Source organism: Nycticebus coucang, chromosome 13, assembly GCF_027406575.1.
Source record: "Nycticebus coucang isolate mNycCou1 chromosome 13, mNycCou1.pri, whole genome shotgun sequence".
Classification (NCBI taxonomy): domain Eukaryota; kingdom Metazoa; phylum Chordata; class Mammalia; order Primates; family Lorisidae; genus Nycticebus; species Nycticebus coucang.
Window position 1 is genome coordinate 90,880,254 of NC_069792.1, and position 16,979 is coordinate 90,897,232.

General features: G+C 39.9%; 1 protein-coding gene across 1 annotated transcript in view; it reads right to left on the reverse strand.

Moving 5' to 3' along the window:
* The window catches only part of ASAP1 (ArfGAP with SH3 domain, ankyrin repeat and PH domain 1), a 356,486-nt gene that overhangs the window by 162,258 nt on the left and 177,249 nt on the right, over positions 1–16,979 (reverse strand). The window contains exon 4 of the mRNA XM_053558755.1: positions 3,172–3,244. Coding sequence (XP_053414730.1) covers positions 3,172–3,244 — 73 coding nt within the window. The remainder of the gene's footprint in view (positions 1–3,171; positions 3,245–16,979) is intronic.

Sequence of the window (16,979 nt, forward strand, 5' to 3'; positions counted from 1 at the left end):
TGGGCAACAGCAAAAAGATAAAATTTCCTAGAGACCAGTTGCTTTTTGTATAGCTTTTGACATTTTATTCTTATCTATCTTTTTATTAAAATCCTAATCTATTTTATCTCTTATCTAAACCTATTAAGGAAATTTTTCTTCCTATTGAAAACTATAGGATTAAAATAGCATTATATGACACCATGGTAAGATACTGAACTTAATTATCAAATTTAGTTACATCCAACTTTGCATTATTCAAAAAAACGAACATACAAAAAATCCCAAAACCAGAAAACTGTTTAACAAAAAAACAGCCAGAATGAAGTGGCTTGGCTACAAAAGCATCTGGTTCCTATCCACTGATAAAATTAGTGCTTTACCTTTAAAATCTTAGATTTCATTATGTACCATGAGCTATTTCTTAAAATAGATAAATTAATTTAACAAAATGACATAGTACTATCCTTCATCATGAAGCTCATAGGCCAGTGCAAAAGCTCTCATTTCTAGCTGCTGTTAGAATGACCTGGGTAGCAATATTTCTTTAATCCCAATACCTGAGTCCTACTGTGGAAAAACTCTACGGGGTGGGTTTGAGGGATGCCTGCTTTTAAGAGTTCTTTAGGTAATTGTAATGAACAGCCAGGGGTGAGAATTGCTGTTCTAATCCAAGAGAGATGCTTAGTAAAGGTAACACAATGGGATACATGTTCACAAGGTTCTCTTAGGGTGACAGAGATGTTTTTCTGTTTGCACTATCCAATAAGGTAGCCATTAGTCATATGTGACTACTGACCCCTTGAATTGTGTCTACTGAGACAGAGAAACTAGATTTAAACATTATTTTATTTTAAAATTTAAAACCCTATGTGGCCAGAGGCTACTCTAACAGATAGTACAAATTTAAGAGGCAAGCACACAGGAGAACCCCTAACCAGGCTGTATGGATTTAAAGCTCAGTTATCCCCCCTACCCACAAGGAGAGTACAGCCTAGGGGAAGAGATGGCACCCAAATTCTGCAACCACCCCTTGAATTCTCCTTATACTGATACAGGGACAACCTCTCCCTCTTGTTATCCAGGGAAGCTGTGACTAAGAAAACTCTTTAATGAACAAAATGAAGCACTTTCTCAAGTGAAAAAGCCTTTGTACGAGCAGCTGAATGATGTGGCCATTGTTGCCAAAGGGTGAAATGCATCTTCAGCAAGAATATATGGAAAAGAAAAGAGACATGGAGCCCCCAGAACGGTAATATGGCAGCACCTCATGGCTGTCAAGCAAAGGTCTCCTTTCTGTGGCTCCTAAGCTGAGAGCCTCAAGCATGAACCATTACATTATGGACAACTGACAGTTCTTCCTAAGGCAAATAACGGCTCATTAAGCTCTTCATAAAATCAGAGTGGTCCGATGTCATGTACAGAATCGCTAAAAACAGAGAAGGCACACATGCTATCCATCTAGCTGCCCCCTGTCCCCATCTACCATTTGGTAAGCACCTACTAAGTGACAGCAGTGTTATTAGGGGCCTTACATGTTCTTTCATTTCACCCACATAATACTCTGCAAACTACATAACTTTCTTATTTTCTGGTAAGGAAATTTAAAGATGCACGCGATTTTAATTTACTTGACTTTAACAAGTATGGCAAAGCTAGGATTCGAACTTAGGCCTACACTACTTGCCTTTCTCTCTTTTTTTAAAAGGGTGTGAAATAAGAGTAACATTTGATGAATTAGCAAAAAGTGAATTTAACCATGTAACTACCACCAAAATCAAGAAACAAATCACTATCAGTATCTCAGAAGCTTCCTTCGTGGTACCGCCTACTTATTTACCCCAAGGGCCTACCACGTGTGGGAGTTAATTAAAACAAAGTGAAAGACATTTTAAATCAGGACTTAGGACATGACTTAAAACAACATTTGCTCACCGCTAAACAATTTATCTATCTTAATGAGAAGTTCATGTTTTATTGTATACAAATAAATGAGGGAGTGAAATCAAGGCAGCAAGGTTGGAAAATGTGTTAATAGTCAATATAACAGAATGTCTCAAAGCCTAGGGGTTTTAAAGAACAAGAGATTATGTATCTAGTTTAGTTAGGCTACTTATTCCCAGCCCTGATGACGGAGGTGGGCCATAAAGTACCGGAGGGTTCTGCCTCATTCATGTTCCTTTCTGCTCTATAATTTTATGATAATAAAATTAAGAGGCACTGGTATTTACTGGAACTGGTATTTACTGAACCTGGCAGGCCCTTCATAGAAGGGCCGCTCGTTAAATCTCTTCAACAATTCTGTAATACCACCACTCTCATTCAGTCATTCAGATGAGAAACATGAAGGTTCAAGAAAGGGAAGTAACCAGCTCAAGGTCACCTTGCTAATAAGTGAGTTAACAAAGATGAAAACCCACATCTGTCCAACTTCAAAGCTTGTGCCCTTTCTATTATATTCTGCTGCCTTCTCCCACTTTTGCCAGGTTACAGACAACTGATTTCTTAGAGAAGTAACCTCTGTGTAAGGTGAGCTGGTACTACAGTAATGGTAACAAAAGATGTGAGTCAGAAACCTTGAAATTCATTTTGTTTCCAAGTCTCTCCTTCCCTGTGGCGATGAAGCCTACCATTTTTTCCGAATTACCCACTGTTCTTCTTAAGTTGGTTTGTTTCCTTCTACTCACTGACAACATACTTTTGTCTCCGAGTTGACAAAGTCACTATACCAAAGCTAATAAACATTTAGTTACACAGGTTATCTGGCATTCCTTCTGACAAAAGAATGATAGTTGGCAGGTCTAGATCTAAATTTAACCTCCTTCCCTCAAAAAAATAAAAATAAAATAAATAAATAAATTTAACTTCCTTCCCTCCTCTTTTATCCTGCGAGTCTTGTGTGCTTAACTGAAGCCAGCGAATTATAGGTTGGTCAAATACACAAAGATTATATACATCTTATATGTCACCTGTACAAAATTACCTATAACTCCATTAAGTTCTTAAATATAATAAATCCATTGCAACTAATGTTTTTTCTTCTTTTTACTTTGGAAACACCAATAGGTTTGGGCAGATAACAGAGAAAGAGAAGAAAATGCGAGAAAATCTGAATTTCATTCATCTATTTACTTTTCCATTGTATCAAGTCTTCTTTATAATTCATGTTATCTGATACTGTTATGTGCTTACCTTGACCAGAGTTATATATTGCTTTTACAGACTTCTTCACTTTCTGGAGAGCTGTTCTATCTTGGTCTAGAGCCTAAAAGAAAAAAATAAGGAGGAAAAAAAAGGTGTTGGAAAATTTTATAAATTTGAAAAAAAAAAAAAAGGAAAAATTCATTCATAATTGCATTTGTTTTGCTTAGCACAAAAACAACAGCAGACTGATATTTACTAGCAAAGAACTATTTCAGAGACTGAAGTGCCCAGCATTCAAGCAGTCATGTTTTGAGGATAAATGCAGAGTCATTCTACCAATCTCAGTGTTGGGGAGCGAATAAGGTGGCATTCAGTCACTTATCATGCTAAGCTATGCACAGGAAAGAAAATCTTAAAGGCTTATTTCCTTCTCTCACGAGTTTACGATCTGTTAAGGGAGATTGGCAAGCAGAAGAAATGAATAGCACAGTACCCAGGGAACTGACTAAACATATTTTATCACCTAATGGCAATTTCTACCAGAAAAAAAAACATATAAGGGGGTGTGATAAGTAAGAATGACCTGAAAAGCTTTTCACAGTTCTTTTAAGTTTGAGGATCCCTTTTGAGTGTTAAAAAAAAAATAGCTATGACATATGGCAGTTTTATTTTTAAAAACCTGTTTACTAAAAAAGCACAGTAATGAAGGATGCTGCCATGATGCTGGTAATGCTTTAAAATGATGAATCAACACAGCCACATTAATCTACCTGTGCTACAAGTGGGGGGCTTCTAGGGGTCTGTTGCTGCATATTTTAATAATAAAGGTGCATATACAATATTTTAAAACACTAAATGTGCACTCATATCTATCACATCATCTAAACCTCACAACTTAAGAAAAATGAAGCCCACAGTAAGTACTTGTCTGAAGGATACACGGGGAAGTTCAAAGGGGTAAATGCAATGGCAGAAAGCACCTATCATTCCTCTTCTGGAAAATGGTCTTTCCTGCCATTTTTGTTCAGCTCCTGTTGCCTAGGCACCAATGGCTGGCCAGGTGTGCACCTGACCCACATTGGGCTCAGAATCCTTCCAAGGATTTCGGGGCTAAGGAACAACAATCACAACACTCAGTCCCTTTCTGGTCGTGTCAGTCTACGAGCACCAATAATTCTGTTTCTAGATGTGAGGAAGAATCTGGTCAGAGACAATGACATGTACAGAGATAACAGGTGGAGAGAGTCCTGTGACACCTCAGGCATTGCTCCCCGCTGTCCCCAAGGCGTATGCCATGGCTAACCTTCCTGTAGCCTGAGTACCTAAGACAGTACATGTCTTCTCTCTGAAGTCATAAAAGCTAGGATTCTATCACTTGCAACCACAAATCCTAAGTAACATAAGAACATTTATTCATATGCTTTTAATTATCTTACCTTTTTGCATTATTATTATTATTTTTTTTTTTTTAAAAAAACCCTGTTAAGTATCATCTTCATTTCTCAGATAAGCAAATGTGGTAAGCCTCCAGTAAACACTTACAGGAAGGGAGGGAAAGAAAGATGAAGTGACTTTCCCAAAGTCACATAACCAGAAAGTGCTAATGTCAGCCTAAGACCACCAGTTTTTCTGTTTCTCAATGTGAGGAAGAATCTGGCCAGAAGGACTAATATCTACCACCCCATGCTTTGTTTATGGCCATACCACCCTGAACATGCCAGATCTTGTCTTGATCTCAGACGCTAAGCAGGGTCAGGCCTGGTTAGTACTTGGAGATGGTGGAGACCACTTTTTCTACTGGGATGAAAACCACAGTTTTCAGATAGCAGCTGATTCAATGCTATTTCCACCATTGGTATCACATACATTTCCAACTCAGTAATTTTGTCACAGCTAAGGCCCACCTCCACGTCAATTAGCATTATTTTTTAAATCCATTTACACCTTTTTAAAAAAAATTAAATAACTGCATTAGAAAGAGCTATAATAAATGCAAAATGAGGATCACTTACCATGAATAGAAAATATCCTGAAAATTACAACATCTCTCTGACTACATAAAATTTTCTTCTGCTTAGTGCCTCAAGTCATCTCACATACCAGTCATAGTGCATTGTCATGTATAAGGAAATGTTTTACCAGTTTCAGGGAAAAGAAAAATTATTAGCTACCGCAAAGATTAAGATTTGTAATTTAGAGAAAAGAGAGAAGATAACTAATACTTGATAAATGCTTGGTGTGAACCAGTGTGTGCTAAGGAGTTTACACAAATTATCTCACAAAAAGCCTATGAAATAAGCACTATTTTTATATTCATCTTACACATTAGGAAACAAGAAAAAGGTTAACTTGTCCAGGGTGGCAGAGCTGGAATTTGAACCCACATCTTTCACAACAGAGCCTATCTCCTAACCACTACCTAATTCAGCATTCCAATGACTTCTGTGATGAGCTGAAACTAAAAACAGCCACATCACATGGAGGGGGACTACACACCAGTTCTCAGAGATAAATCTGAGTTAAAAACAATTAAAAGACATTCAGGTTGCTAGGATAGTATGAGGGAAAGAAAATAATACACAAAAGCACTCAAGAGATTGAATTCAATGGGTTTATCTTTTGATAATCTGTTTTCATGGTGACATGAAATAATTAAAAAATAATTAAAAATAATTCTCGTCATTTTTTATTGTTGGGGATTCATTGAGGGTACACGGAACCAGGTTATACTGGTTGCTTTCGTTAGATAAGGACCCACTTATGTTTGTGTCCTGCCCCAAAAGGTGCACCACACTCCTTGACCTTCCCATATGCATATTAGTGCCTTTATTCCCCTGATGAAATGCCTTAGACTAATAAAGAAGTAAAATAGCTTGCTAAGGGTCATACACTATGTAAGAGAAGAAGCCGCTTACGCTTTTTCAAACATACCACCTATTCGTTTGTATGAGGCATGTCTAAATTTCCCCTGGATCTTAACATTTCTTAATTACTTTTAAGAAAGGGAAAAAGCTCTGTTTCTGTAGGAAAATAACCTGTTAGTTCAGCTCTGGGAAACATCCTTATGTTCACTAAACATCCTTATGTGATGACCAACACATAAGGATGGGTTTACTCGAAGAGAAATTAATGAGTGGGTTTTAATCTCCTTGAACATTTGGAGTTAATGGTTCCAAATGAACAAAGGGATGTGGAAGATCTCAGCTATGACATTTTATGAGACCATCCACTACTTCCTTTTTTTGGAGGGAGAAGTGTAGTCTCTGAACTCGTCAGATGTTTTACCAACTCCCCTGTGAACTGGCAGGATGATAAAGTTCATGCATTTACTTTTAAACGTTATCAACAGCAACCCATTTGATAGCTACAGTCAGTCAGTTGTCTATTTTAAACTGCACACGAACTTTATGGACACTCTATATCTAATGCTGAATGTCTCAAAAGGTTGGAATAGGGGAAAGAATGAATTAACAGGCAGGTCAGAAGCTCGTGCCTGTAATTCTAGCACTCTGGGAGACAAGGTGGGAAGATCTCTCGAGGAGTTGGAGACCAGCCTTGGTAAGCGTGAGACCACCTCTCTACAAAAAACGAAAACATTAGCCAGGCACAGTGGCACCCACCGTAGTTCCCAACTACTTGGGAGGCTAAGGCAGGAGGGTCACTTGAGCCCAGGAGTCTGAGGTCGTAGTGAGTATGATGAGACCACCACACTCTAGCATGAGTGACAGAATGAGATACACTATCAAAAAAATAAAAAAGAATGAATTAACAAACACCAGAGAAGAATATGCTTCTGTCTAATGAAAGAGTAATACCTCACCTATCTCAAATTTTGCACAACAGCAATATCACTAAAAAGCAGGGATGTTAAACTAGGAGAGCACTTTTAACTTTAAGATGGAGATTTTTTACTTTATTTCATACATAGTCCTAACGGGTACAGACATTTGAATTCTAGACACAATAAAGACATGGGCTATTTGCAAGCAAAGTAACCCTTTGACTAAAAACAACACAACCACCTACAGGCGGCTGAAACAAGATGTTTAGTTGGTACAAACCACACCTTCAGGCCTTCAATACAAGATGTTCACCTGGTGAGAATGAGGCTGTAGGCACATTTTGTTTCTGAGCACTGTGCAGTCAAAGGGTTAAAGAGAGGCTGAGAAATCACACTGGTGGAAGCATCATGTGTGATCTGGCAATTGAGAGGATTTAGAAAAACTATGCAATTGGAGACAAAACCAGAAAATTCCGTAGAAGTCTAAGCCACTCATGGTTAACACAGGCCTTGGGTGCCCAGGCGGTATTCCTCAGTCACAACGCAGTATACGAACAGATGTTCTCAGAGACAGGGGCATCTGGGCCATACTTATTCTAGCTCAAGGCATTTGCATTACCTGATTTCTCCTTTGCCTAGAACTTTCTTCCCCAACCTCTTTGGATAAGTGACTCCTTCTTCTAACACAGCCCTCAGACTGAAAGCCCCTTCTTCCAAGAGGCCTTCTTGGTGTATCCTAAAGCATGTACACCTTGGCCCACTCAAGGTTACTCTTGAATACACGTCATGCTATTTTTCCCACAGTGCTACCATACTCTGAAATGACCCTGTTCAAGATTTGTTTACTTTTATGGTATTTATTCCTCAGTAGAAGAATAAAAGTCCTTTGAAGGCAGGGACTTTGTATAAGCTAGTCTCATAGCTGAACTTTCATTCTTAGTGTCTAGCAGATAGCAGATAGCAGATACTCAAACTGCTTATGACAGGAAGCAACATATGACTGAATAAATGAGCTCCTCAGTATCATCACCTCTATAAAAAAGCATGCAACATAAGGCTTGACCTGAAAATGAAAAATGCCCTAAAATATAAAATGATTTCCGATTCAGAAAACATGGTTCTCTACAGTTCTTCCCTGACGGTTTTGAATAGCCAAAGCTTAAATATATATACGTGTGTGTGTGTATCTGTGTGTGTGTGTGTATATATATGTTATATGTATGCACAGTTTTACATGAGATATGACCATAAAATGCTGAAAGTAATTGTTGAAGAGGATGGACAGAACTTACACATTTTAGTGCATTTTATACCTTGAAATAGTTACTCTGTCAACTTTCTTCCTTTTTTTTTTTTTTTTGTAGAGACAGAGTTTCACTTTATTGCCCTTGGTAGAGTGCCGTGGCATCACACAGCTCACAGCAACCTCCCAGGAGGGCTTAGGCGATTCTCCTGCCTCAGCCTCCCGAGTAGCTGGGACTACAGGCGCCCGCCACAATGCCCGGCTATTTTTTTGTTGAAGTTTGGCCGGGGCTGGGTTTGAACCCGCCACCCTCGGCATATGGGGCCGGCGCCCTGCTCACTGAGCCACAGGCGCCGCCTACTCTGTCAACTTTCTTTAAAGACATTTTACTGAAATCTATTTATATTAACTGAGCAATGGCAATACTGTTGTCATTATTTGTTAAGATTTTATAAGACTTTCATACCTTCTTTTCAATAATACTAAAGTAGGAAAAACTGCTCTTAATATAGATAGGTTTGATTTTTTTAAATAAACACAAGTCTCTGGAGCTGAATCTTATGAATACAGGAAAGAATGTTCCTTATAGAAACAGGAAACCATGCATGACAATAGAATAATAGCCTAGAATTTCCTAGAGATCTCCTGTGGTGGACAGAAATCACACCTACCTTCCAGGGGTTCTCTGAGCCTTCAGAATGTGAACAAACCAGGGGCTAGCACAAAGCGGCACAGAGCAGGTGCTCAGAAACGACTAGCTGCTGTTACTCTCACCTTTGATGGGGGTGGAGGTTCCAAGAAACTAAGTCCCAAAACTTGCAGAAGGGACAGCCCAACATCTTTGAAACAAATACTCGCACCAAAGTGATTAACGAATGGAATTTTCACTCACTGGGGGAAAAAAGCACTTCCATTTTATTGTACTTTCAAAGAGGTCTTTTCAAAGATGGATTTTAATAGATGCATCTGTGGCACAATCTCCAAAATGCAAACATTCTTCTTATATGTTATTCCCTTATTAGGGAAATCAAGGGAAGACTACTTTGGCCTAATTTTGGTTCAGACCCCAATTCCTTCAGCTTTGGGACTGCTGGGCAGTCATGCTACCTAGAGGGGAGGAGGAGGGCACGGTGTTCAGCCTGCCGCAGGGGCCAGGTGCCCAGTCAACATTCACAAGGCCTCTGTGGAGGGACAGGGACGGCATGTTCTTGCACAGCCTCACAGTCAAACCGGTGCGTGTGTATCTGCTGTAAGGCCCAGGCGCTACAACATATACCTATATAATTACAACATGAAGGCGTAAGCTCAGAAAGCAGTCCAAAGTGATCAGGAAGAGAGTTGTGGATAAAGGGGTCAAAAGAAAAAAGAACGACAATGAAAGTGAGAGCTGCCTCAGGAAAGGGGAGGAGCAGAGGCAAACAAACCACACAGTGTGCACCACAGGCCTTCGCATCTGCAGGTTCCCAGGGCTGACCAAGGGAGCTGAGCATCCACAGATTCTGGTATCTACCGATTGTGGAATTCATGAGGTCCAGGAACCAAACCCCCTGTGATACTGAGAGACAACTGTGTTTTTGCCTAAGGATTAACAAACTTGGGTTTTTACACCATTTACTCACTTATCATTCAGTAAGTGTGCCAGGCACATCAACAGGCACTGGCCTAAGTGTAAAAACCAAATATTGCATCTACCGTTACTTAAATAGCTACATGTCTCCTCACTTCTACTTGCCACAGCAAAACAACAGAACCCTTTGCTAAAATAAGTGAGAAGCCTGGCACTGCTTTTGAGATGACTGATAGGTATTCATTAAACATTAATTCTTACTAGCCTGGGGCTTTATGCACACTTCCCGTGTCCTTCCATTCTTTACCCTGTACTTTAGGTTTTAGATACTTGTGTAGCTTTTTCTTCTCAATCAACTAAAAACTATGTAAGGATAATACCGGGATAATATCCATGTTTGTTTCCTTCTTCAAACAGAACCCGCTTAGTAAGAATTTGCTGACTTGGATGAAAGGATCACATACACACCCACATTCTGGAGGAAGAAAGGACGGATGAATGAATTCACTGTTCTTCCAATAAAATCCAGCCCTCACTCCTGCCTGTAAGACCCTCTGAGACCCAGTTCCCTGCCCCGACTTCTGTTCCCACACTCTCCACTGCTCTTCACGTTCCACCCACACCTGTAGTCTTCCTAATCCCTCTGAGCTTGTCCCCCTCAGAGCTTTTACAACTGCTGACCCCTCTGCTGAAATCCCTTTCTCAAAACTCTTCCCCGAAGTCTGAAGGGACCTGGCCCGTGCCTCTTTTTCCAGCATTCAGCTCAAATGTCAGCTCCTCAAAAGGCCTTTCTAACCACCCAACTCTAGTCACTCTCCACTCGTTACCCTCTTTTACTTCCTGTGCAGCACTGACGCTCTCTGAAAGGATCTTAGTGGAATGCTCCCACATGTACAACCAACGGGATCTCTACAAGAAGGTGCATCTGTCCTATGCACATGGCCACGGCACCTGTACTGAAAACAGATTAACCGTAAATACTTAGTGAATATATGTTAAACTAATTTTAAAGACTTACGTTAGTCAAGGATCTATCATAGCTAGAGGGCTGGATCAAGGGTGTGCAGACCGCCCTGTGATATCTTCTGACCCAGACTAAAGGGGCCCCACCATGCAGGAGCACTCAGTAAAAGCTGAGTGAATGAATCAGCCCAGGGGTTGCAGAAAAATGTGTGTGTGTGTGGCATCTGAGGATGTTCAGGTGACATGGTTTCAGGAAAACTGTGGCCTGAGTATACTACGCAGACATGCATCCCCTCTCACCTCTCCTCCACCAATGAAGACATGGTCTTTGAACTTCCCAACTACTTACAACTAAAACAAGAATGCCCATTCCTGGGGATTGTGGAAGAATCCAAAAGGTCTATGTGGGTATAATAAATCTGGCAAAGCAGATTTATCTACTCACCTGAGAGGGTAAAGGCAGTGGCTACAAATGAAATTAAAACCCAACTAGCCTGAAAATATTTCTCATCATTTCCCCGCACTAGAATTACCTTTCTATGTATTCATTCAGCCAACAAACATTTACTAAGCGGTGGCTTTAGATGAGGCAATAAAGATACAGAAGTGGAATAAAATGTAGCCCGTCTGCATGTATACCTTTGGAATAGCATGGGATTCCAGGAATAACAAAAAGAAAAGGAAACGGAGAAAGAAGAGAAGAAGGGAATTAACACTAAGGGTACCCAGTGTGGCCCACATGCTGCTCGGGGTCCCGTCCATCCTCAACTCCTGCAATCATGTTAGAGACGATGCTGGTGGCACTGTACCTTATGCTCATCTCGGAACAGCTAGGAAGGAATGGATGTAAGGAAGCAGACCTGAAATGAGGCAGAAAAAAGCAGAGCAGAAACAGGAGCTGGACGTATAGCCCCGACTGTATCAGTTTGAGGAGCAGAAGTGTTGCGTGCTAAGAATCATCCTGTGTCACAATGATATAATCACAACAGTCATAGAGGATTCAATCGGACAGTAACAGGCCAGAATACCTCCAAAGGGGGACAAGGACATGGAAGGCAACAGTAGCTTATATGAAAGGAAGAGGTAACGATGGTACCGTTTGTTAGTTTCAAGATTAATACGAGTTGAATGAGGCTGCCATGAAAGGGAAATGACCAACCTAAAATAAGATTTGATTTGCATAACTTAGCTGAAAAATGGAAAGTTGATACATTACCCACCAATAAAGGTTGTAAACTGTTCATGTGTGTTGTTGTAGAATATAAAAAGATTCAGATTATTCTGCACTTACACAGATTTTAATCAGAAACATTTAACGTCCTCTAAGGTACCTACAGGTGAACAGTTGCAGGAGGTAAAATTTGACCTATACAGTAAGTCCTATAGATGCTAAATCTCCTTGGTTTAGGTCCTACTTGATAAGTTACTTCATAGTTCAGATCTGTGGCACATATTCATACCTTCAGTGATACCTCCGAAACGATTCTAAAGCTGTAGTCCAGGCAAGAAAATATCACCACGCTATCAACTTTCCAAGCCAAAGAAAAGGTACTGTATGAAATAGTAACTCACAAAAGTCCACTTTTATCTGTCAGGTGCGCACATATTTGGAGGGTAGATACTATGCTAGCACCACAGTAGGGCACAATAAGTATCAAATAAATCTGCCTCTGTATTAAAAGCAACTAGAATTAAAGGTGTGTAAAACAAAACTGGCATTTAAAAATGCTGCTGTTTATTTCTCACATACTATTTGTTTTATTTTTTCTTTTCAGATTATCATAAGGGTACATACAGTTAGGTTACATTGTTTGCATTTTCAAGGTAAAGTCCAAGTTGTAGTTGAGTCCTTCAACCAGGAGGGGTGTCATATATCTCTAAACTGCATCCAGAAAGTGGGAGCTTACAAAACTTCCTTCTCCTCTTTCCCTCTTCTCCCCTTCTGGAATTTAACTGTGTTTTTCTATCATTTGGGTCTGTGGTGATTCATTTACTGGTTTCAAGTTAATATTGAATACATGAGATGTTTACTTTTCCATGGTTTTTTTTTTGCTGTTTTTGGCCGGGGCTGGCTTTGAACCTGCCACCTCCGATATATGGGGCTGACACACTACTCCTTTGAGCCACAGGTGCCACCCTACTTTTTCATTCTTGAGATATTCCACTCAGGAGTTCTCTAACTCCATCCAGGTAAATACAAAAGATGCAAAGTCTCCATCTTTCTCGATGGCTGAATAGTAATCCATGGTACACATATACCACAGTTTTATTAATCCATTCATGGTCTGATGGACACTCAGATTGTTTCCACGTCTTTATGATTGTGAAGTGAGCTGCTATAAATATTTAAGTGCAAATGTCCTTATGATAAAATGATTTTTTTTCTTGTGGGTAGATATCTAGTAATGAGATTGTGAGATTAAATGGAAGGTCTACTTTTTTTTTTTGCTATTTAACTTTATTTATTTTATTGTTAAATCATAGCTGTGTGGAAGGTCTACTTTTAGGTGTTTGAGAATTCTCTGTACTTCCGTCCGAAAAGGCTATATTAGTTTGCAATCCCAGAAATAGTACATTAAGTGTTCTCTACTCTCTGCACCCACACCAGCATCTGCAGCTTTGGGACTTTGTGATGTGGGCTATTCTCCCTGGGGTCAGGTGACACCTCAAGATGGTTTTGACTTGCCTTTCTGTGATGATCAGGGATGATGCGCACGTTTTCATATGCTTGTTGGCCATTTGTCTGTCTTCTTGGGAGAAGGTTCTGTTCATGTCACCTGCCCAGTGATTAACAGGTTGTTTGCTCTTTTCTCATTGATTTTCTTGAATGTACTATTTGTTTTAAAACTTCAGTTTTTATTCCAATCTTGAAGGAAGCACTATTTTAACTAAGGTAAATAATGCAACATATATATTTTTTTTTTGCTTGGGTAACATATGTAGAAATACTCACTTTCTAATCTCCCCAGAGCTCCCTGCAACTACAATGCGTCCCAAGCCCCATCTTGCATTTCAAAAGTCTGGTCACACCTACAGCAAATCAATGATCGAATCATTTTACAGACCCTTGTGAGGGTTTAGGACTTGGATGAGTGAGGTTTATGAGTTGGATAATTATGATTCATTCAATTCATCCAAGTCCTAAACCTTTCCATTAACCATTCTAAATTAAAAAGGAAGCCTCAAAGAGTCTTATATGTAATGCAGGCAAAAGGAGGATACTCAGGATAAAGGGCCTGCCTCCCTTCCTCGTTGTGCTGCTCCCCCTACCCCGTGCCTACATGTAGGAAAAGTGGGCCCAGAGAGGGACCAGATGAGTGATGGAAGGCTTGAGCCTGCTGCCGTATCAATAACTTTTTCACTAAACCACTCTGCCTTTTGCACTGACAGTAGAATCAAGCAATGTGTATAACGAAAGCCTCAAACCTGTCACCATAAAGCAAGGCAGCCAATCCATACTTTCTTCAAAGAGAACCTAACCCATCTCGTAGGCTAAAGCCAAGTCTTGCTTTTCTCTGGGAAGCTCATTCTCTGTACCATATCACTAGAACCCTTGCTGGTCCCACACCACCTGGCACTAAGTTACTACCAGACATGTTTACAGCTCTAAGTGATCATCAATGTTCTAGAAATCAACAATCACTTATTAATAGGTCCAGTCTTTGTCTCTTTGGATGAAGCCGAACATGAACACAGGCTTTGAGGCCACAGAGACCTGAGTCATTTCCTGCTTGGCTACCATGCCCCGTGTGACTATGCTCAAGTTAGGCTCCCTTTCTGAGGGACAGGCAACACTTTGACAAAGATGGGATTTAAGAAGAATAAGGTGATTAGTGTGACCTTGAGAAAAATGCCCCTGGCTGTTGCGTTGGGAATAGAAGGTAAAGAGACAAGATTAGAAAAGGAGGAGCCCATAATATGGGCCTTATACCAACACAACATCTCTTAAGTATTTCTTTTTTTGAGGGTCCATTCCCTCCTCCAGGACCACACCCCAAGGTCAAGACTTCCTCCAAATTTCTTTTTTTCCCATCTATCTCCATTTGATACTTCAGTGATGGCATCAAGATGCTCAACTAGAAACCCAAGTCAAAATCCTCTTGTTTAAGCCTCTGTATGCAACAGGCCACAAAGTCCTGCCAATTCGATCCCTGCAGCATTTCTTAAGCCCATTCCAAGGGCTCTCGCCTTACTTTAGGAGTTGATCATGCCTCATCCAGGTCCTTTCATAGCCTCCTAGTGGCTCCCTAGTCTCACCCTCTAGACCAATAAAGATGTCGTTCCTAAAATGTAAATCTGATCATGTTGTTCTCTGGCTTTAAAACCTAGAAGAGAGGCTTGGTGCCCATAGCACAGTGGTTATGGTGCCAGCCACATACTGAGGGTGGCGGGTTTGAACCTGGCCCAGGCCATGTAAACAACGATGTCAACTGCAACAAAAAAATAGACGGGTGTTGTGGTGGGTAGTCCCCACTACTTGGGAGGCTGAGGCAAGAGAATCACTTAAGCCCAAGAGTTGGAAGTTGCTGTAAGCTGTGACACCACAGCTCTCTACCGAGAGCCACATAGTGTGACTCTGTCTCAAAAAAAAAAAAAAAACCTAGAAGAGAGTGGAAACTCGGACCATGGCTCATGAAGTCCTCTTCCTCACCTCAAACTTTTGCAGATGCCCTTTTGCAGCCAGCCCACTCGTGCCACTCTGATTTTCCACTTTATATTGCTGGCTCTCCACGCTAACGGTGCCCAAATACATCAGGACCCTTTCTGGCCTTCGTGATTCTGGGATGCTAATTCTAGTAGCTAAAATTTTCTCCTTTATGAATAATACTTCTTCTTCTCCACCATCTTAACAATCTTACAAACTCATGCTCAACCTTTAAGATTGGGTTTTATTACCTACTAAGAAGGTTTTACTTCCCTACCTTCCCCCAATTAACATATAATCTCTTCATCTACCAGCGCTATGAGAGCACTTACTAGGTTATAATAACTTTTCCCTTCAATTTCTATCTTCAACAAAGAATAGTTACCAATCTTATTTTAAGATGCTACATACCTATTTTTCTTTTCCCAGCTGTTGAACCAGCTTGCTGCTCCTACACCCCAGGACTGTGTGTGAGGAGGAAATCCAAGTGTGCACAGGGCATGGGAAGAACCCTGTGCTGGACTCTGGGATTCCCGGTCATTCCTAACAAAGCTATCAGTGCCATTTCCTCAATTATAAACAAAAAGGAGGGGGAAAAAAGACTGTATTTCAAATGTTCTAAATAATCATTACCAGTATGTTATATAGAAAGTTAGAAACAATATAAAACCAACAACAGTAAAATGGTTAAGAAAAATACAATAGAAAAAGGAAGGACTATATCATTACTAAAAGTTATATAGGGAATAAATAGAAAGGACAAAGGTCTACCATTTATTGTCTATTATGTGATAGGTACAAATATTATGAAATACCATAATTTAGAATATAAAATTATATGTATTATAACAATGTGAATTATCTAGAAATGTAACATTTGGAGGTACAAAGACATGTTTAAAGCTATGATAGGTTATAATTAGAAAAATTTTTTTTCTTTTAAAATAATTTCCTTGGCTGGGCAAGGTGGCTCATGCCTTTAATCCTAGCACTCTGGAAGGCCAAGGCAGGAGGATCATTTGAGCTCAGGAATTTGAGACTGAGCAAGAGTGAGACCCCATCTCTACTAAAAAAAAAAAATAATAGAGAACATTAGTCGACATCGTGGTGGGTGCCTATAGTCTCAGCTACTAAGGAGGCTGAGGCAGACGGATCACTCAAGCTTAGAAGTTTGAGATTGCTGTGAGCCAGGCTGACACATGGCACTCTAGCCTGGGACAACAGAGTGAGATTCTGCCTTAAAATGATAACAAAGAAATTCTGTTAAAAAATAATATAATTTCCTTATATAATATTACAACATAGATTCATCATTTATAATTTCTTAAGCCTTTTAATAGTGTCTGGTAATACATGCAATGCCTGTTTTTTTTCCTGAGCAATTTCAAAATGCCCAACAATGTGTTAATTTTCATAGAAAACTAGGGAGAAATGGTACAAACCCTTAGTAATCTCCGAGTTGCCTTGCAAACTGTACATTTAAAAAATTAGTAGAATATTGTGTTTCAAGAGCTCCTGTCTAGGGCCAGAAAGAAAACTGTAATCACGGCAATTACCTTGTGAACCTCTAATTTCTGTTGTAGTTCTAAAGTTTGGAGTAGCAAACCCACCCACAAGCACCACTGCTCTTTCATTGTGAAGCAATTTCAGCTCCATT